Source organism: Manis pentadactyla, chromosome 1 (assembly GCF_030020395.1).
Source record: "Manis pentadactyla isolate mManPen7 chromosome 1, mManPen7.hap1, whole genome shotgun sequence".
In the NCBI taxonomy this organism is placed as follows: Eukaryota; Metazoa; Chordata; class Mammalia; order Pholidota; family Manidae; genus Manis; species Manis pentadactyla.
Window position 1 is genome coordinate 88,604,271 of NC_080019.1, and position 21,230 is coordinate 88,625,500.

General features: G+C 38.2%; 1 protein-coding gene across 5 annotated transcripts in view; it reads right to left on the minus strand.

The window, feature by feature from the left end:
* Positions 1–461: 461 nt before the first annotated feature.
* Positions 462–21,230, minus strand: part of PLCH1 (phospholipase C eta 1) — a 194,096-nt gene continuing 173,327 nt past the window's right edge. For 2 of the 5 annotated variants that reach the window (XM_057499436.1, XM_057499431.1), the window contains 9 exons: positions 18,301–18,398; positions 15,294–15,473; positions 15,099–15,206; positions 13,923–14,047; positions 11,375–11,459; positions 9,261–9,407; positions 8,938–9,017; positions 6,579–6,933; positions 462–3,585 (listed from right to left, as the gene is read on the minus strand). In XM_057499436.1, coding sequence (XP_057355419.1) covers positions 1,529–3,585; positions 6,579–6,933; positions 8,938–9,017; positions 9,261–9,407; positions 11,375–11,459; positions 13,923–14,047; positions 15,099–15,206; positions 15,294–15,473; positions 18,301–18,398 — 3,235 coding nt within the window. In that variant the 3' untranslated portion in view covers positions 462–1,528. Of the gene's footprint in view, positions 3,589–6,578; positions 6,934–7,370; positions 7,431–8,937; positions 9,018–9,260; positions 9,408–11,374; positions 11,460–13,922; positions 14,048–15,098; positions 15,207–15,293; positions 15,474–18,300; positions 18,399–21,230 lie in introns of all 5 variants that reach the window. The other 3 variants (XM_057499432.1, XM_036904145.2, XM_057499437.1) reach the window with 2 other exon arrangements.

A 21,230-nucleotide genomic window follows, 5' to 3' on the forward strand; every position in this document is an offset into this window, starting at 1 on the left:
GGAAAGCCCCTCAACATTGGGGAAAAGTTTAGAGTTGGGGACTGAGAGCAGCCAGTCTGACTGCTTTCCTCTGCACTCTCCCCTCCCACAATCAGAGCTTCAGGTAGTCTGATTGCCAAGCACAGCATCTTGCCTACCTTTCCACATGCCCACAGCTAGCTACCCCTACCCATCAGGGAAGGGTTATTTTTCAACCAGCAATATCAACACCAAATGCAAAGAAACTCATTGCATTTGATTTCTCTTCAACTCACCTTATAAATAGGTCTTTAAAGCATAATGAAAACACTCAGAGACATAAATTGTTGCTCAAAACTGTCCTTTATAGAAGTTCTCTATTTGGCTACAAAGGGTTGAAAAGGAAACTCCTAGCACTCTGGGTCCCTCACTCAACAGTCATCATACGAGCATCAGTTGAAAAAGAAAAAAGAAAATCACCAAGTGTTTAAAAAACTCTGCTTTAATTGTATTTCCATGAATTCCAAGAAGACCGTCATTGCAATTAATGTTACAAAAAAGCAAAGAGGGATATCTGAACATGCAATTAAAAAATGGATTCACAGTGAGAATAATGTATGTTGGTACTAAAATAGTTACTCGGCTCCCTGAAGGAAAAAGGTTTCTTCTAACTATCTCTTCACTTGGATTTTATAATGTGAAAATATATTTTTTCTTGAAAGCTTTGGGGAAAGTTTTCAGTCTGTGCAACTATTGTCACTAACATGGAAGTCCCTCATTCTGAAAGTCATTATCTGCAGTCTGTAATTTAATCAGAAAATTCAAAAGTACAACAAAGAGCTTGGCAACTATGTTCTTGTTACATACAAAGCCATTAGCAAAAATATGTAACAAAATTTATGTAAAACAAAGAGTTTTGTTCTTATATACAGAAGTTTGCTTCATTCCTCATGCCCTCACAGCCTACTCTAAAATGAGAGGGTATAGAGGAGCAGCTATGAATCTCCTTGAACTCTCATTACGGGTGGGGTGCAGTGGAGAAATTTTAAAAGGTAATAAAGTACCTATTTTAATCTTCTAACTGAATTATAAAAATGCATCTGGGCTTCTCAATAAAGAAGGAAATTTAAGAAAGGTGACAATGGCTTTAAAATAAAGAATCCATCCCTTCATCCTTTGCAAAGTCTCTTAATTAACGCAAGGGTTAGAGTATAAATGACTACATTTGTGACTGTGATCTGAGGACACACAGTAAAGAGCATCTTGGTGAAACATAGGGACACCATAACCCAAGCTGCTGAGAAGTTTCACATCTAGGGCATGCACACATTTCATACCAACAGAGTTTTTGCCTCAGGGGAGAAAGATCATACTACGTGGGAAATGTCATCCAAGGCTATATACAAACACATAAACAGGAAGTACACATGGAGTTCAAAGGGAGACCAAAGTACAAGTTTAAAAATACATTTAAAATCATTTCAAAGCCAAGGACCATATTTACTGAAAGCTGAAAACTGACAACACTACAGAATACCTTGTAAACATTGAAAATGTAGCTGTATATAATTCACAGTCTCAAAAGAAAATAAATTTCTGGTTTGTCATCACTGCTTGGTTCAGTCTGCAAAACAGAAGTATCTGAACAAAACTGGTCGACATAGCCGGAGCGCAGGGCAGCGCACGCCCCCTCAGGGAGGCCCCGACCCTCTAGGCCCCCGCCTTTGGCGCTCCTCAGATAGCCGGCGATGTAAGAGCCGGTGGAGTGCCGGTTCCCCGCCAGCGGGGGTGCAGAGGGCTTGTTTCGGAGAACCACTCCTCCTACGTGGCTGGGGTTCACACTCTTTTGCTTGTTTGCTTCTTGCTTTTCCTTGGCACGACTGGCAATATTGCGTACTCTGCTCTGGCTTCTGGATGACAACTTTCTGACCAGAGCCCTGGGGAGTTGACTGGTATCCTGCTTTGAATACAGCACTTGGCAGCCATCTTCTTGGTCAAAGGACACCAGCTTCCGCAGCTGCTCAGTCAGGGCATCTTTAGGCTCTAGTGACTTCGTTTTTATAGTCGCACCCTTCTTGTCTCTAATGCCAGTTGTAATAAAACTCTTACTAATACACTGGTACTTGCTTTCAAAATTGCAGGCGATGTCCTCTGATGTTAGGTCCCCCAGACTTTTGGATTTGCAAGGACTGGGCAGCTTCAGAGTAGGCAGAGGAGGATGTGTGGATGGCACAGGTGCAGGGGCATGCATATCTGGAGCACTACACAGGGGTGCACAGGTCTGGTTCATTTTTGCGTCTGAATTTGAGAAATTGTTATGAATAATACCAGCACCCTGAAAGACTAAACAAGAAATATTTTGATTTTTGACATCTTGAATATTATTGAATACTTCAGAGACCGAAGGGTGGAGAGTCTCTTTACAGTATCCATTTCTCAGACCTCTCTGAAAATGTTCCACCACATCCTGACTGTATTTCAGTTTTAAAGGAGAAGAGAGGTGACTTATGCCCTCTCTCCTGTATGCACAGGTTGTTATAGACAGATTTTCTGAGTCTCCATCCATTTCCACGAGACTGCTCTCTCCAGAATTTAAGCAGAGGGTGGGGTCAGCGATTATACCTTCCAGTGTCAAGTCAGTGGACATGGCAGGGCTTTGATTCTTCACTGTTGCCCATTCTTTTCCATTCATGAGACTTTGTGGTAACCAGCAATGAGAAGTATTAGAGAAATGAGGCTGGTTGCTTTCCATGGCCCTGGTCTTGGCCTTACCAGAAAGGTTGTCATCGGGTTTGGTTTTAGAGACAGGAGTGCAAGCAGTTGCACAAACAACTGTGTGTGATGAGCGTTTGGTGGTCTCAGGGCTCGAGAATGCAGTCAGCTCAGGAGATGAGCACAGGAGGGATGACTTGGGTTTTTCCTTGGGAAAGCCAGGCTTGAAAGGCATTTCTGGGTTCAGTGTGGGCAAGGGAGGATGGCCTGGCATCACACTGGTGCCATGAAGATGAGAAACAACTGTGAGGTCAGCCTGATCACTGGCCTCATCAAACTGGCCAATCAGTGCTGAGATGGAACTGCCTGGCTCATTCTCATTTGTTAAAGTGACATTGTCAATAAGTTGGGAAATCTGACTCTCCTGCAGAATGGCAGTAGAGTGCAAGTCAGGTATGTCAGAACAGAGTGTAGAGACATCTGACAAAGAAAAGGATGTTGAAGCTCTGCCCTTACCCCAATTGCCTTCCAGGTTCTTAATCTCCATATTGCTTTGAGAAAGGATGCTTCCTGTCAAGGTGCTTTTCCCTATCACAAAGCCCCCAGCATTCCCATTTTCCTTGGTTAGGTTAACTGCACGATCAAGAGCTGAATGCTGCCTCGGAGACAGGGATTTGTTGGGGCACTGGTGTTCATGGCAACTTGACACATTTGGTTTGACTCTCCCCCCATTAGGACCTGGCACTCCCAGTTGTTCTCTTGTGATTGACACGCTGACAAAAGAAACAGCAGAGTCCCCTTGGCTGGTATCTTTGTGGAGGAGAGCACTAGAGGAAGAGGATAACTTTTTGTTGAAATATGGAAAATGTTGGTCTTTTATACTTGCCTTCCCTTTTCTTCTGCCATCCTTATCTTCTGCTGAATGAAACAAACAACATTTATGTAGGACCTGCAAACACTCATGGTTGTCTTCAGACAGACAAATGGAAAATGTAAATCTGTTACATTGTGACAGAATATAATTATGGATTGCATAGGTTTGCAACAAAGTGTCTGTGATGAATAAATGGTAAAATATATTTATAGAAATTTCACTGAAGCTTTCCTTTGAATATCTATTACATCAGCTAAGGATGTAATATTAATTTTCAAAAAAAGAATGTCAATGAGTTACCATACTTTTACAGTGAGGATTACCTTAAGTTGTTTCCTATTCAGATTTGTACTACACAGAAGCATGGCAATAAAAATAGAACAAGACAGCTCTGTTAAACAAAATATTGTGGTACCTGTAAGCAAGACACGGTAAGCTTTCAAAGTTATACACATATTAGTAAAAACAAATCATATTACTTTTAAAAACATTTTGGCAAAAGAGGTAATTTAACAAATTTACTTCTAAAACAAACTGGAAGTTGCCATAAGTGAATTAAAACATCAGTATCAGTTGACCTGGAGATAGTAAAAATATTTGGTCACCATTTCTATGCCATTGCTAATATGTAATGTTTTGTTAGTTGTATTTTTGCTTTTAATACATAAATTTCACATTGCACTCTCCCCTAAAAGAGGCAGTAAGTTATCAAGTGCTAAGGCAAACTATAAAAACACAATTCACAGTAATGGGGCATCCCACCATGCTTAGCATAGTACTAGGACAATATAAGATATTTAATTATTCTTGATCAGACTATTTTAATAGTCTTTTAATGCTTTCAGTCATGACATTCAAAAAAGAAGCATTCACGTAACTTATTATTTTTCCTAACCAAACAGTCATAAAAATTTGATAAACCATTGTGGAAAGCAATATGGAGGTTCCTCAAAAAATGAAAAATACAAATATCATTTGACACAGGAATTCCTCTCCTAGAAGTTTATCCAAAGAAAACAAGTTCTCAGATTCAAAAAAGACATATGTATCCCTATGTTCACTGCAGCACTATTTACAGTAGCAAAGATATGGAAGCAACCTAAGTGTCCATCAGTAAATGAATGGATAAAGAAGATGTGGTACATATACACAATGGAATACTATTCAGCCATAAGAAGAAAACAAATACTACCATTTACAACACCATGGATGGAGCTAGAGGGTATTATGCTCAGTGAAATAAGCCAGGCAGAGAAAGACAAGTACCAAATGATTTCCCTCATTTGTTGAGTGCAACAACAAAGCAAGACTGAAGGAACAAAACAGCAGCAGACTCACAGACTCTAAGAAGGGACTAGCAGTTACCAAAGGGAAGGGTGGGTGGGGAGAGTGGGAGAAGGGGATTGAGGGGTATTATGATTGGAACACATGGTGTGGGGGAGTCACAGGGAAGACAGTGATAGCACAGAGAAGACAAGTAGTGACTCTGTGGCATCTTACTACACTGATAGACACTGACTTCAATGGGGTATGGGGAGGACTTGATAATATGGGTGAATGTAGTAACCACAATGTTTTTCAGGTGAAACCTTTATAAGAGTGTATATCAATGATATCTTAATAAAATTTTTTTTAATTTCATAAACACAATAATTATAAAGAAATTAAAAATCCTATGATGTCACTCAGAGGTACCCACTGTATGCTTTTGTAGAGGGACAAAATTATATAGAGAATTTCATCTTCCACATTTTCTTCATTCAGTTTTTTTCTAATTTATACATTGACTATATTGCATGGCTATATCTTACTCCATATTTACAAGTAAATAATAAACTTATATAGCTGTTTATTAAAGGGCAGAAAGAGACATCCCCTCAATATTGCTTTCTGGGTTAATTGTTATCGATTTCTTTTGAGTATAGCTTTATTTCCTCCCTAAAATGGATATTTGAAATAAATTTTAAAAGCACACATTTCATCTCTGACACTGCTCTTAGCAAAATTTCCAACTTTTAAACTCCCTTTTTCTCTTTCAAATAAACAATTCAAAAATTGGTTTGTCTCCCTAGAATATCATACCATAAAATCAATACAAGCAAATAATGTTTGTGAGAAAAGAGACCATTGAAATTAGATCCTGTGAGAAAAGGAGAATTTTGCTTAAGTAAGCAGGTATCACATTATATTTGTCTAAGATTATTCTGATTTAATTAACACACATTAGTCGCAGAGATGCCAAACACACACAGTTTTGGTGCTTAAATTACTGAGAATAGAGTGGGGAAAAGAATCCTCAAAATAAGTTAAGAGCTCTCTGGTACCTTGCAAAAGCAGGCATCACTCTTTATAAGGTTCTTGACATGAGTGAAACGTTATGCTCAGATTAGAAAAAAGATGGGCAAGGCCTGGTCCCTGAGCTTGGGGAGTGGGTCCCCGGACAGGAGCTGCATACATGCTTCCTTGTTGGCCAGCTTCAGGAACCTGGGCAGCGAGGCCATGGCAGAACATTACCCAAGCTACCTCTTGAGGAAACAAAGATTTCTTAAGAGGAAAAGGTGGCTTGTTTTTAACAGTTGGCTTTTTCTCTTTCTCCATAACATCCAACTGCAGAAATGTGTCAGTATGGTAGGGAAAGAAACACAACTAGATTCAACCTAAGAAAGATCAAAATTCTAATCAACCTCAGATCAAATAAATATTGTACCCTCCTGGAAAACCAAGATCGCTTCTGTCCCTCTACTGTACCTCATCAGCCCATGGGCTCCATGCCATTACACCTGATGTTCTCCCAGCCCTCACTGTCAGTTTCAGATGACAATGTTATTTAAAGGTTTTAGGTGACTAGGAAATAGCTCTTCTACTACCCTCTTCCCTAAGTTTAAAATCTGGTCTAAAAAATAGCATTAAAAACTATTTATTTTGCAGTATATTTTATTTTGATTGTAAAATATCAAGCATGTCATAATGGTAATCTGGGACCAAAATGCGGCTTAAAAGGATTTATTCTTAGAGAAACTTAACAGCGTCTTACCTAGAGAGTTTTCTTTTCCATCAGTGTCTTTGGCAATTTCAGAAACAGGCAGTGACAGAGCCCCCAGAAGACTTCTGTCCACAGGCATAGAGACAGGGCGCGCTTGCAAGCTCCGTGTGGTCCTCCGCAGGACGCCATCTGGATCTCTTGCAGCCTCAGACACAGAATCCTTTATCTCTATCATATCCTGGAAGCCCATTTTGCTCTTTTTTCTGCCTTTGGCAGGAGCACTGGCTGTGCGTCGCAGAATTCTATCTCCAATGGATCGTTTCCGAACATAATGGGAATTGTTTTCTGAAGAACCACACCTGGGATTCTTGTTGAACAATCCCTTCAGACCTTGGAGCTGTCTGTTCTGAAGACACAAAAGGACCACTACAAGTTAAGCCAATGCTGCTGTGTCAACAAGTGGCCTTTTAAATGATAGCTCCATGAAAAGTGGATGCAAAATGAAATTTTTTACAGCCATTCAAATGCATATTCAAACCAAGAAAACAAGCTCACAGCATGTTTGCACAATGTCATGCATGCCTCATCCACCTTACTTTGTGAGGAAGGCAGCCTTCCATTGTCACAACCAAGCTTTCCCAGAGGTTTCCTACCCAAAGACCACAAGGTAGTAGGAAAAGTTTCCACAGTTAACAGATCGTTACAGACTTTAGCCACCTAAAGCAACAGAGATATGTTTCAAAGTGGTAAGAAGGGAAAATGGAGTGAGATGAGAGCATGCTGCCATAAGCATTTTAAAAAGAAATAAATCAGCAAGAACAAAGCACCATGCTGAGAAACTACCTTTGTAGCTCCTAGAAAGTGCAATATAGTATAACTGGGGTTGAGTATTAAAGGGCTCCACTGCAAGGGAAAAACAAAAGCACAGTGTGGGCTCATTCAAGAGGGTGGCACAAGTGAAAACAGAGTAAAAATGCATCTGCTTCAATAAACCCTTTCTTCCACTTTTGGTGATTTTTAGTCACAGATTCATCCATTGCTCCACTCGCCACAGCTCACCGTGGCTTATGCATCTCAGCCCAAACACACCTTAGAAGTAATCAAAAATATGACTTATAAGTGGATATTTGTTTAGGAGAGAGAAAAGAAAGCCTATGGAACACTTTCTTCTTCATATTTTAATTTATTTCTGGCTCAAGTTTTCAACAAATCTGAATTTTGTTTCCCGCCAGCATGATAAATGCTAGAGATAGTAGTTAATTAAACTGGGATACCTAGAAATTCAAGGATCATTTTTTTATCATTTACATTTGTGTGCATTTAGGCCAGAGGGAAGATCTTAGCAAGTAGCATGAACAGAAACCTAGGAGTAAACACAAAGCCACAGAATAAAACATCTCTCAGAAACTAGGACCCCTAGCGCCCCCCCAGCCAACTGATATGAGAATTAACATGTATCTCCTAATTCAGGCTGAATCAGTCCACTCCCTAGCAATTGGCTTATAGTCATAATAATATTAAAAATTGCCAATATTTTTGCACATTTTAATACATGCCAGGCAGCTGTTTAGGGATAACATTTATTAATTTATGAAATAGGTACTATTTTTACCCCACATTGACAGATAAGGAAACTGAGGCAATGTCCTCTTTCTGTAGGAGAAGCTTCAAACTATGTAGACTTTTTAATAAAGAGCATTGGACATTCCTGGGCCTTATTCAATGTTCTTACAGTCCCTCCAAATTACATCTGGCCTTGAAAATTCATTCTACTGTCTGAGTCCCCATAACTTGGCATGACCGAAGGGCAACATATTGATTTGTACACCTCAAGGAAGTTCTGCAAAGAAGAGAGTAGCATCAAGACAGATCTAGAATACATTTTTGTGGTCACTGTCTTTTAAGTCTTGTGAGAGGCTTTATAGTCCTACATGAGTTTGAGTTCTTCAGTTAAATACAATGGCACCAAATGAATGCATCCTGCTTAGAAATGGATCACATAAGCATCCTGATTAGTACATAACCATCAGACAATTCACCAAACATCTGAGATACATTTCCCACTGCAACCAGCTGGGTCTTAAGGATTTAAAATAAAATTCAATGTTTAGTTCTATCTACACTGTTTTAGCCAAATGAATGATTATCTAAGAGAACAGTAGTTTGCTCTTACACCCAGAAAAGCCTTAGATGGAGGAAATGAGTGCATATCCCTACACAGTGGGAGGAGCACACGTGGAGGAGGACCCGACAGCAGGACAGCACAGAAAGCTTGCTGGGCGTCCCTAGTTTTCTGCTGAAGAGCAGCTTGTCAAGATGTACATTCCTTTTATGCAATTAGTCAAAAAATAAATTTGTTAAGGACCTTACTATTGCTGTATGGGGCTTTAAGCCCTCTAATCTTTCTCACCTTTCCATAGATTTCATTGATTGTTATGTGGACAAATATGGATGCTTCTGTCAGTCCTTCCAAATAGACATGCCGGTAGCCTGATAAAAGAAGAGAAAGTAGTTTCCTTTTAGTCAAACTTGCATTCGGTTTTCCCATGGGTGCAACTGAATTAAGTACCTGACTTTATTATAATTCTTTAAATTTCACAAAGCACATTAACACTCATATAACACATCTTATATATCATATGCCATACATTGTGTGTATTCTGTACCATGTTTTAAATCTTCCAAAGAAAACAGAATGGTCAGTTTAGAGAGAAAAGACCAACCCATACCTACCAGGCACTAAGCTGCTGAAGGTCACAGTTCTTTGCCCAACAAAATCTCGTCCAATAGGATCATGGTCCCACACAAGGAACCGAACTAAAGCTATTTCTGGCATGTGCACTGTAAATGTCAGGGTTTCTTCCCACACAGGGTTAAATCCTCAGAGAAACAGAAAAAGAAAAATCAGAAAAGCAAAGGGCTTGGCAAAAAGAACTGGGTGCAACATCTGCAAAGCAGATGGTGAAAATCGCTTGCAATGGTTATTAAACTCATGAAGACTACTGAGCCACTGCAGGATGCCTTGCTGAACTAAAGCTTCAGAACTTACCCCACTGCTAGAAAATAATTGGCAAGAAAATTGCCTGTAAATGATTATATCAATTCTAATAATCTTGGATGCCAAACTGCCCTTTAGAGAACACTCTTTTAGACAATATTCAGAATGCTTCAATAAATTCAGAAAGTATCTCTAGTAGTGATCGAAGAACAATATTTTAGCAAAGACAAAGCATGACCCACCTGAGCAGAATCATGCATCTCACCCACCAAAGAACCTGCTGCTATAATAGTCACCAAGAAGCATTTTAGAAGGTGCTTGCAGGTTGGAAGGCCACTGCACATATATCATCCTATTTAATTTTTGCAGCAATTCTAAGAGTGGCAGGGCAGGGTTTTGCTTTTTTTCTAATTAAAAAGTATATATATATTACTGGCTTTCAAAAACTTTTAGAAGTTACACAAAAAATACATGCTCTCTTTTAAAGTAGGAAATATAAGTATTTATAACTCATTTTATAATTCAGAAAATTGATGTTTAGATAAAGTAATGTGGCCAAGGTCATACAACTCGTTACAGACCTATTTAGACTGTGCACTATTGATTTCCAGTGGCTTCTCATGAAGCAAGACCTTAATATGTGAAAGATGATAGATTTTTCATAGCTACAGAAAACAAATAGAAAGGTATATAATTCTACTCAAATTCTAAAATATAAAAATACATTTATGTTTCTTGCTCAAATTACCTGAGATAAAATAACTTTATAAACTAATAGAAGTTCAAGCACCCTATAAGTTAGTTTTTCCTTTCTAAAAATAGAAAGGAAATAAAATGCATACATTTGATTAAATATATGCATTCAAGAAGCATCACCCATTTCACTCTATTAAATGCCTCAGCTAATGAAATAATTACGGACTGAAGATCATTGAGATGCCCCTCCTGAACGAGAGGAAAGATGATCTTTTTGCTGACTTAGTGATGTCCTCTCAGTTACTTCTGAGACTAACAAAACTATTGTGCATTGGTAGGGAAATGCAATATAGGAGATTTGCTTTCCTTAAGCACGTCATTTCCTAAATAAACTGGTTTACACTACTCTTCAACCCCAAAATCCCTTTCTTTAAACCAGCACTTAGAAAAACTCCTCTTACAGTCCATGAACCTCTAATTTCTCAAATGTTCTAAGGATGGTGATTTAAATTTGTTTTAGAGCATTAATAGCTAGAAATTGAGAATAACCAAGTATGCAATAATGTTTGTCAAATGTATAAACAAACACAATTTTAGGAGACTACAGAGAAAAGGACATGAGGCTTGGGTAGAGAAGGCTGTTTTACATTGTGGCCAAAATGTAAGAACGCTGTTCATCTAGCATATATACATATTCCAGAAGTAAACCTGCCTGAGCAGGCTGCACTTGCCTTTATAACTTTACATGCTCCAGAAAACAATGAGAAATCTTCAAGCCATGTAGGCTTCATGAATGAGGGATTTGAAGCATCTCATGTCATGAAAAGACACTATAAAAATATAATGGAGGCATTTTCCCAAATGAAGTTTTAACCTAGTCCTTTAAAATATTACTCATTCTTTTTATTAGAAAAAAATTTGCTTCAAAAGCAAAAGTCATTAGAGCCTAGATTACAATATCTATCAAAACATACCATGCATGGAATCCCACTATTACCTAGTTTTTTGGGTTGAGAACATCTTAACATAAACTCAGATGGCAGTTACGGGTTTTAGAGATTTGTTTCTCTTCCATTTAGACAAAATTTTCCTTTTCACTGCAGATTTTATTTCTAGATCATATTCAGTAAAAGTAAGCAGATTCTCATCTTACCATTGTCATCTACTACACGGGTTTGATCTTTACAACAATCCACTGGTAATCCAATAATTTCAACTTCAACAAAAGGATCAATAATCTATGTAAATAAAGAGTATTATTACAACTAATAGATTTCTACACATATGTTAATTAATTTGAGAACATTGTTCATACTGTCCATATTTCAACAGCAACCTATTTCATGTGGTACTTAGTGGGAAAGAGTAACTGTAGCGCGTACAACAGATTCAGATATATGAAACAGAAATAAAAGATCAAATTTTTGTTTGCCGATATTTATTAATACTACATAAACTTTATTCAAGGAACATATAACTCCAGTTTAAGATATATATTCAACACAAATGAGAGGTTCTGTCTACGCTCAGAACAGCTATATTCATAAGAGTCACACACTAGGAACAATCTAAGTGTCTATGATGAGTAGGATGGATGAATTGTGGAATATTTATTTAACGAATAGTACACAGCAATGAAAAAAGAACAAAGTTCTGTTACATAGATATAATGTTGAGCAATTTAAACATAAAAGAATATATCATAAACCCATTGGGTGGGTTGGGATTAGATATTTACTGTGAAAATAGACAGAAAAATGACTCTAATTCCACACACTGTGTATTAATACAAAGGTAAAGAGATCTATATAATGAAAAAATATGCAAGAAATCCCCTTCTCCAAGTAGCATTATCAATCACAGGACAAACTAAAATTGTGTGGCTCCTGATAAAATGCTCTGAACACTGCCCATGTAGTATTCCTCCCAGATATATTTATTTTGATTCTAATGATGACAAAATAGTCAGGTAAATTCAAACTGAAGGACATTCTGGAAACAACTGGCTTGGACAAATTTTTAAATGTCATTATGATGAAAACAAAAGAAAAAAGTTAGAGAACGGTTTTGGAATTTAAAAGACAAAAGAGAAATGACAACTCACAGCAATATGTGACCCATGATTAGATTCTGAATCCAAAAAAAAGAAGATACAAGGACAGTTTGGGGAAAACTGGGGAAAGTTGAATATAGATTTATATTAGTAATTTTATTACACCAATATTACATATCACGAGTGTAATGACTGGTTATGCAGAATGTCTTTGTTTTTAAAAGATAAACGCTAAAATATTTAGGGGTCAAAGATCATGATGTCAACAACTTACTCTCAAATGACTGCAAAGAAAAGCAAATGTGTGTGTGTGTGTATAATTAATTTTTAAAACGTGTTGTATTTCTCTCTCTCATGGGTATATGCACATCTATGTATGTGCACATACATATGTAGGTGTACAGCTATTTATACACACCTACATATACAAGGGGAGAGAAAGCAAATGTAAGAAAATTTAATAATTTTAACTGGTGAATCTAGGCACTAGAGATAACGGTGCTCATTTTACTATTCTTGCAATTTTTCTGAGGTTTAAAACTTTTTTAAATAGAAAGTATGGGAGAAAAAAGACAAAGTGAGTCTTCCTTTTTGCAGAAAATAAAGAGAAAAGGGAGAAGTAAAGGTAAACTTTCCAATACTGCCAAGACAATTATTCCTGCTGTAAGAGAGAATGGAAGCAGAGACCAGTGAACTGGGAGCCCACTGCAGCAAGCCTGATAAAGAGGTGGTGGCAGCTCAGGTTAGCTGGGGACAATAAAGACGGAAGAAATTGTCCCATCAGAAGCTCTTACTTTCTGAGAGGTAGGACATGGTGCCATTTTTTGAAGATGAAAAAGAAAGAGATGAGATAAGAGTGTGAGAAGAGGGTAGGAAGTAGCCACTGTGGAGAAGGGGCCAAGGGCTAATACAATAGAGCCAGACGGCAGCACAGCACAAGGGCCAGTTGAAATTTGAAGCAAGGAGTTTACGGTAGAACCAGACTGTGGAGCCACACGTTCCCCCATAAACACTCAAGATCCATAAACGCTGGTTTAACAGGTGGGAGTGGCAAGGAAATGCAGTGATGGACCCCTCCTGAGAGGAAGGACACAAGCACAGGAGGGGCTGACGGGGAGGTAGAAAACAGGCCAAGCCAGGTGTTACGGGAATAATGGGATAAAAGTTCTGGAAAAAGGAGGCTGCGGCTACAGAAGCAGACAGTTTAAAAGCCTGCCTAGATGCTTCAAGTGATGACAAGGGTCAGCATGTGGCCAGTGGGGGCAGGAGGCTGCTGTGCAGATGAGGGTTGGAGGGGTTGAGGACTGTAGATGGCAGATTAAGATGCTCAGCTTGCAGTGTTTCAGGTAATAATAGAATTGTCCTGTGCACCTCAATTTTAGCATCAACAGCATCAGTCTTGAATTGTAAATTGGAACGCATGCATTCATGCCTCCAAAACAGATGGTACACTGCACTACAGAAAACTTGGTGGTACTTTGCCAGTAAGTCAGTTAATATTTGAGGAGCTGAGGTCAGTGCTCAGTAACACACACACACACACACACACACACACACACACACACACACACCCCGAAAGACATTTCAGATGAAATGTAAACACAATAAAATAACCACATAAAGAATCACTTGGCCATACAAAGCTTACCTCGCCTCGGTCTCCAAACATGGAGTCTGGAGGTTTGGGGAGCTGCTGTCCACTGATCACTTTCAGGATGAGCTGCTTTTTGGGGTTTGCAGGAAGTGGATCACCAGAGAAAGGGTTGAAAGTACCTAAGCCAAGTAAAGTAGACGTCAAACTCTAAGGTTGCAACACACACCCCACCCTTTCAGCTGTAAAACGCAAATACTACAAATGCTGAATTACTAATGTTTCTTAGAGCAAAGAAATTATCACACAACTACTACTGTGGTTTGCTTAAGGGCAACGCCAGCTGGCATTTCCACACCATGATTTTTGTTAGAACCCATGCCTCCAAAGGTCAGAGGAATGCACCAATTTCAATCAAGTGTCTGCGTGATTATGAGAGGCAAGGGGAAAGAGGAATAATTTATTTGAATAATATAGAGAATAGCCAATAGTATTGAGAAGGGGAGCAGTTACGTAAGATTCAAATAATTTTCTAACCTAAACTACTTTGAGTATAGATGGCAAAGCAAAAAACATATATTTACAAAGCATACAACCCAGAAGGCATATCCATCAACAATTTTTTGCCTGAATTGTTAAAAATCCCATTTGGAGAATTTTAATGAGCAGAACCAAAAAAATGTGTTTTTTTGATCTAACACTACATTATCTTTTCTTTCTTATTAGCACTGTTTTGTAATTGAACTACACTGACTAAAAATGCTTAATAAAATTATTTCAGGTAGTTATTTTAATTTTGCCAGCAGGCTTCAGACTCACACGCCCTAAGAGAGCTTTGCTTTTGTTTTTGTTTTTTCTAAGGATAGCTATAAAACTTTTTCTTCTTAGTTTGATCTCTAGTTCAGGACTTTTTTTATAAGAGTCTCTGAAAGATACGACTCAGGCCTTAGGAGGCAGTACAATTTTGTAAGTAATGCCCAGTGAATATCAGCCGGGGCACTGGATTTCAGATAACATCCCATTGCTATCCTGTCCATCTTTATATGCATAACCTAATTTTAAACATCATGCTAAACAGTTGTGTGAAAGAGTTCTAATTTATATTCCAACACCTTAACCTATCTCTTTGGTAAAAAATCAGGTTGCAAAATACTGGGACATCATGCTTTACAGAGAGTTCCTTCAATAGAAGGCCCCTGCACTCAGACAAATGACTGCAAAATTGACACACACCTTTGCACATTTGCTGGGGTTTAAGGACATAGCCACAGTTGCCATTTGTCTTGAATTTGGCTCGATTTAACTGCATCATTCGTCCTTCAGACTGGTAGTTCAGTGCCACTGTGCAAGTTCAAAGTTTGAGAGAATTAGGCAAGACAGCAGCACCGAGTCGAGACAGAGAACTGTTCCTTTGGGAGGCATACACACCTAGCTGGCAACCAGCGTTCCAGTAGGGCAGGGGATTGAAGTTACTGGAATCAATGCGGTAGGCGGAGGGGTAAATCCTCGTGAGCTGCTTTTGGTTGTAAATCATGAACTGCTCTGATTTCTGCTGAACCACCTGATGTGCTCTCGTTTCACTGAATGATAACACATTTCCTGTGGTTCCTGGCAGTTTTTAATAAAGAAAAAAGAAAAGTGAGAACCACAGCCAAAGAAACACTAGTCACAAAAGACCTCATAATATGTCAGAGTATACCCATAGTAAAAGGCAGAGCAAAAAACTGAATTTGCACAGAATAGAGGTAGCTCTTCACTAAGAAAGACCATAAAATCCCATCTTGTGACTCCTGCCATTTTCAGGCCCAATCAGAGTTGTACATCCTGCTGGGATAACTGCTTATTTTGGGGTCCATGTTCTCAAGTGCTCAATCATCTCTCTCATTCATGTCTATCTGGCTAGTATGAAGAAGGCAGGCAGGAAAATTATTTTTTAGGTGCATGGTTCTAACAGAACAGCTTTGCCAGATACAGACAGTTATGGATAAATAAAATTATCTATGTAACTTATTCCTGATAATAGGAAGACATTCACTGAAGGCATTTATCTAAAAAGTACACATGTGAAACACATCATAACAGACAGCATTCAGGGTCCAAGAAAATAAAGGTAAAAATAAAAGCAATTCCAAAAGTCAAATATTAAGGTTTAACATTAATTTGAATAGAATTATGGAAGCAGTCAAAATTTGTTTGGGAGAAGGAATAATGATAGAAAAAGAGCTCAAAATAGCACAAAAAATAAAGTTTCAAAACAAGAACGATCATCCACCAAGCCAGGCTTATAAACAGTGGAAAAAACAAATGGAAGGAAAGTAACAGGAAACCTATATTCAAGTTTCTGCCTGGACCATCATTGGGCGGGGTCAATCCAGGGCCAAGGAAGCTGAAAGTTTGCAGGTCCAATATTTGCAGCTCCAAATATTTAATATTATACCTTTTCTTCCAACCCCATCTTTTGTTCCATGTCTACAATGCCTCCCTCCTCCAACCCCTTCACCAAACTCAACAGTCCACCCCAAAAATGACCACCGGTATGTCCTCTGGACCAGTCCCAAGAGGCCAGGCTTTTGGCCTACAGACCCAAACTTTCCCAGAGCCCCATCCCATTCCAGTGCATACTCTGACACGCTGAGAGTGTCTAACCCAGACTGAGGGACACGGCCCATGAAACTGGGGAGTTGAACTAGAATCTTGCTGGGCCAGCTGGGCCTGAATTGTACCCAGACTGCATGTTTATTAGTGAAAATAGTCTCCCATGGTCCCTGATATCCTCAGGGATATATCCCCTCAGACAGTAAATGCTGGCCAAATAACTAACAACTACTACACTTCAGAGTTGGACCTTGGAACAGCCATAAATACAAGTGGGAGGCAAAGAAATTAGAGAAGGAGGTTTTAATCTGATGATTTCCCTCATATAGATTCTTTCCTTATCATGCATATTTTATTGATATGTTATTAACATAGTTTATATATTTTATACTAAAAATGATCTTTTTTTTCATGTTTTTAGTGAGGAGTACTTTGAACATGAAGTGGAAAATACAGTCTTTTTGACAAGGCCACATTCAGATGCAGTAGCACTATAATCAGTCCCACTATTTTACTTTGTCTCTCCACTTAAATACGCACACTGTGTTACAATTAAGATAACCTTGCTAATCAGGAACATATCAATTAGTCTAGTAATAGAGTTGAGTTTCTCTGTATTAGGATAAACCATGCATTCATTATCTATTGCTCATTTTGTTGCCAAATATACGTGCACATGCACACACACACACACACACACACACACACAGACCAAAACAACTGAAATTCAAGAGCTAAATAGTACTCAATATTATTTTCCATTAAGCTAAAAGGATTATGATCTCCAAAGGCATTTATTAGAAATTTTATTTCTCCAAATCAAATATACCTTTAAGTCCATAAACCACCTCGAATTTATTTTCTAGCTATTGGCAGTAATAAGAATATATTGTTCACTTGCTGTGAACCCTACAGTTTCTATGTTCTTACATGTGAAATTAATTTAGATTCTTTATAATTGTCACCATTTGAAGAAAGAACAAAACACCAAAGGTAAGAGAATTTGCAGACAGAAAAAGATACACTTGCAGAATGGGGAGAATAAAGAGATCTGAGGGAAGAAGGTGGAGGTTTCTTGAAGACATAAGATTCACCATAATGTTGTTTTCCCTTTACTAAGATTTGTTGAGAAAATGGGATATTCTGATTCACATTTGATTTCCACTAAAATTAAAATTAGATTGAAAAGCCACATGAGAAGTTTATTTCTATAAGAATTCATTAACTGAAGAAAACTGAAATGAAAAGAGAAGAGCATAAAGGGGAAAAGAGCAACTAGCAGAAAAGTCCAGGGTAAGAAGGATTGTGACTAGAATTTCTCAATATGGCAACTGACAGGTGAAAAATAGTAATAGCACTTTTGAAATTTCTGCCTTTTTTGTTAAAACTTGACATTCTGTGGATTCAGTTACTTTCATAAAAATCAAAATTTCCAATGAAAAAATGCGGCCTTTTCAAGGTGTTACTTTAGCCAATTAAAATGTCTTCTTTCTTCTGGTCATTCACACTGGGAATGGCCCTCTGTGACCTGGCTATCAAACCAGGTCAGTCTCCAAGGCTCAAGCTTTGGGGAAGAACTTGCTGTGATGTATTTGTCTTTGTATAAAAATAAAGTCCTCTCCTGCCCTGTAGGAAGCTCCTCTGACCTCTAGCCAATCAGGCAATCACAGTAATCAACAGAGCCCTCCCTGGGAGCTAAGCTTTGTGCTGACAGGCAGTTCCCTGACGCTCGAGTAGGATTCCACACGGTTCTAGAAATGGGTGCTGGCTAACAAAGATTAAACAACAATTGACAAAGGAAGGGCCAGGATTTATCCAGAAGAAAACGCTCAGTCCTTACCATCATCCACAATGTCCTGGGCTGCCACGGAGTTTGTATACACGACCAAATCAGAGAGCTCTCGGCAGAGCTTCATGGTTTTCCTTCGGCGACCCAGCCTGTGAAATACACACCCGGGACTCATGAACTTAAGAGCTGGAAGAGGTTTGGGCTTTTGGTTATTCCACCCGCTGTACCTGCTCCTCATGGGGCCAAGGTTAGAACCCAAGCGTGAGTCCTAGTTCAGCATTCCTTCACTCCAACACCCTACTCATGCGGTTTGATTCACTGCTCAGCCACGAACCAGTCTCTCCTCATGTATTTGTGGGTTCTGCTGTGAAGGATTTGATTCCCACTGCTACCCAGAGAGGGAGTAAAGACCAGCATTCACCAGGGATTTACTCTTGGCAGGAGGAGACCCTAGACTAAAGCAATAGCAGCACTGCATTGTGGGACACAAGAATTTGTATGTCTACCAGGAAATATACCAACATTTCCACAGTGATTATATTTTTGAGGTATAATTACAAGTGATTTTTATTTTCTTCTTCATGCTTTTTCTGTATTCCTCAACTTTCTTAAATATCCACTACTTTGTTCTCATTTATAAACCACGGCTAGGATCTCCTCTACAACTTTACAAATTCTACCACCATACTTCACCACAGTAAAGGGCTCCACGGATGATGACATTCTCTTCACATAAACAATTTTCTCCTCTAGGAGAAATCTATCAAAAACTCTACTCCTTGCCAAAGAAGATACACAAATGGCCAATAAGAATATGAAAAAACACTCAACATTATTAGTCATTGGGGAAATCAAATCAAAACTCCAATGAGACTCCACTCCCCACCTAGGATGGTTATAACCAAAAAGGTAGGCAACAACTATATATTGGCAAAGATGAAGAGAAATTGGAACTCGCATACATTGCTGGGGAATATAAAATGGTACAACTGCTTTGCAAAAATAGTGTGGCAGTTCCTCAAAAAGTTAATCAGAGTTACTACATGACATAGCAATTACACTTTTAAGGACATACTCAAGAGAAAGAAAAATATATATCCACATAAAAACTTATACATGAATGTTCAGAACAGCATTAATCATAATAACCAAAAAGTGAAAACTATAAATGTCCTTCAGCTAATGAATGGATACATAAAACACAGTATACTTCATATAATGAAATATTATTCAACAATAAAAAGGAATGAAATGCTGGTACATGCTACAACATGGATGAATCTTGAAAATACTATACTAAGTGAAAAGAGTCAGACACAAAAGACCAAACATTGTATGAGTACATACATTTATATCCAAGACCCAGAAAAGGCAAATCTAAAGACATAGGAAGTGGATTGGCTGGTGCCACAGCCTGGAAGAGAGAGAGATGAGAGTGGCTGAAAGTGGAGTTTCTCTTTGGTGTGATGAGAATGTTCTGGAATTAGTGATAATACAGATGTATTCATTCAATGAGTATTTATTGAGAACCTACTGGTAATAAAACAGTGAACAAATCAGACAAAAATCCTTACCTTAATGGTACTTATATATATTCAGTAAAATAACTAAGGCTGGATGAACCAAAATTTTGCCAAGAAAGGAGACATTGGCATAGACTGGAATAAAAAAATCAATAGGAAGGAAGAGTGCACGTTCCTCCTTTACCATATAATAAGGAAATTCTATAGCTATTGGTGGAAATCTGATGTTGAGAAGGCTAAGGATTATAAATCAATGTGAGGTCTTGCCTAGAAATTACAAATAAAACTCCAAGACCTCCAAGATATATAGAAATTCTGCATAAAGTTTTCTTTTTAAAAATCTTATCCTGGAAGTGAATTAGTTTATTCAAGTCTCAAAAGGACACCATCATAGATGCTTAGGTCTTGATAGCTAGTATGTGAAAATCTATAATTCACCCAAGAAGAGCAGCAGGTAGCATGATTTCATGTGATACCTGTAATGATGTCTTATTTGCTTATGTTAATATTATTGTGGCTTTCCAGGTAGAGAAAGACAAATACTGTATGATTTCACTTACTTGTGGAACATAAAAACAAAACAAAATAAAATGAACAAAACACCAGTAGACTCAAACAGACACTGAGAAGTGACTGGCAGTTCCATGTGGGAGGTGTAGGAGTTGGTGAGTGGGGAGGGGGATAAAGGGGCACAAAAATTTGCAATCATTATATAAATTGGTCACAGGGATAGTAGGACAACATGGAGAATATAGCCAATGATTCTGTAATATCTTCCTGTGTTGACAGATAGTAACTGCACTAGTTAGGGTGAGGATTTAATAATATAAGACTGTATATCAACAATACTTCAATAAAAAAAGAGAAGATTATCATGGCTTTCCTAGAACACTGCCCTTTCCCTCTCTATGATTCAGAGTTGAGCCTTTCTCAAACTTGTATTTGAGAGCGTTTAGAGCAGAAATCTCCTGGAAGGTAGTCCTACTTCTACTATATCCTTGACCATAACTACACTGAATTTTCTGTTCCCTAAGGGTAGGGACACACACATCCCCTCTGCCCTTAGTTACTATCTTATGTATGAACATTCTGTTGAAGTGAAGCTCAAATATATGATTTAACTAAACATTAAATATCATCCATTCCTATAGGACCTCTATGCCTCAAACTTCATTTAATTTCAGTCTTTCAATAAAGGCACAGGGGTGTGTGTGTTCACACACATGCATGTGTTTATATGTCAGTCTATGAGATAACTTATGTCCTATCACTGTGAGACTTGCTATATATATATAAACTTTCAGAAAATCCTATATCAAATCATGCGTCACAATTTAGGTTCTGAAAATATGGTCATTTTACTTATCCCAAATTCTACTGGTAGTAATAAAGAAAACAGCAGCTAATATTTTTGAGCGCTTAGCTAATTGGGGTAAGGCTTATCAGGCTAAGTAGGTT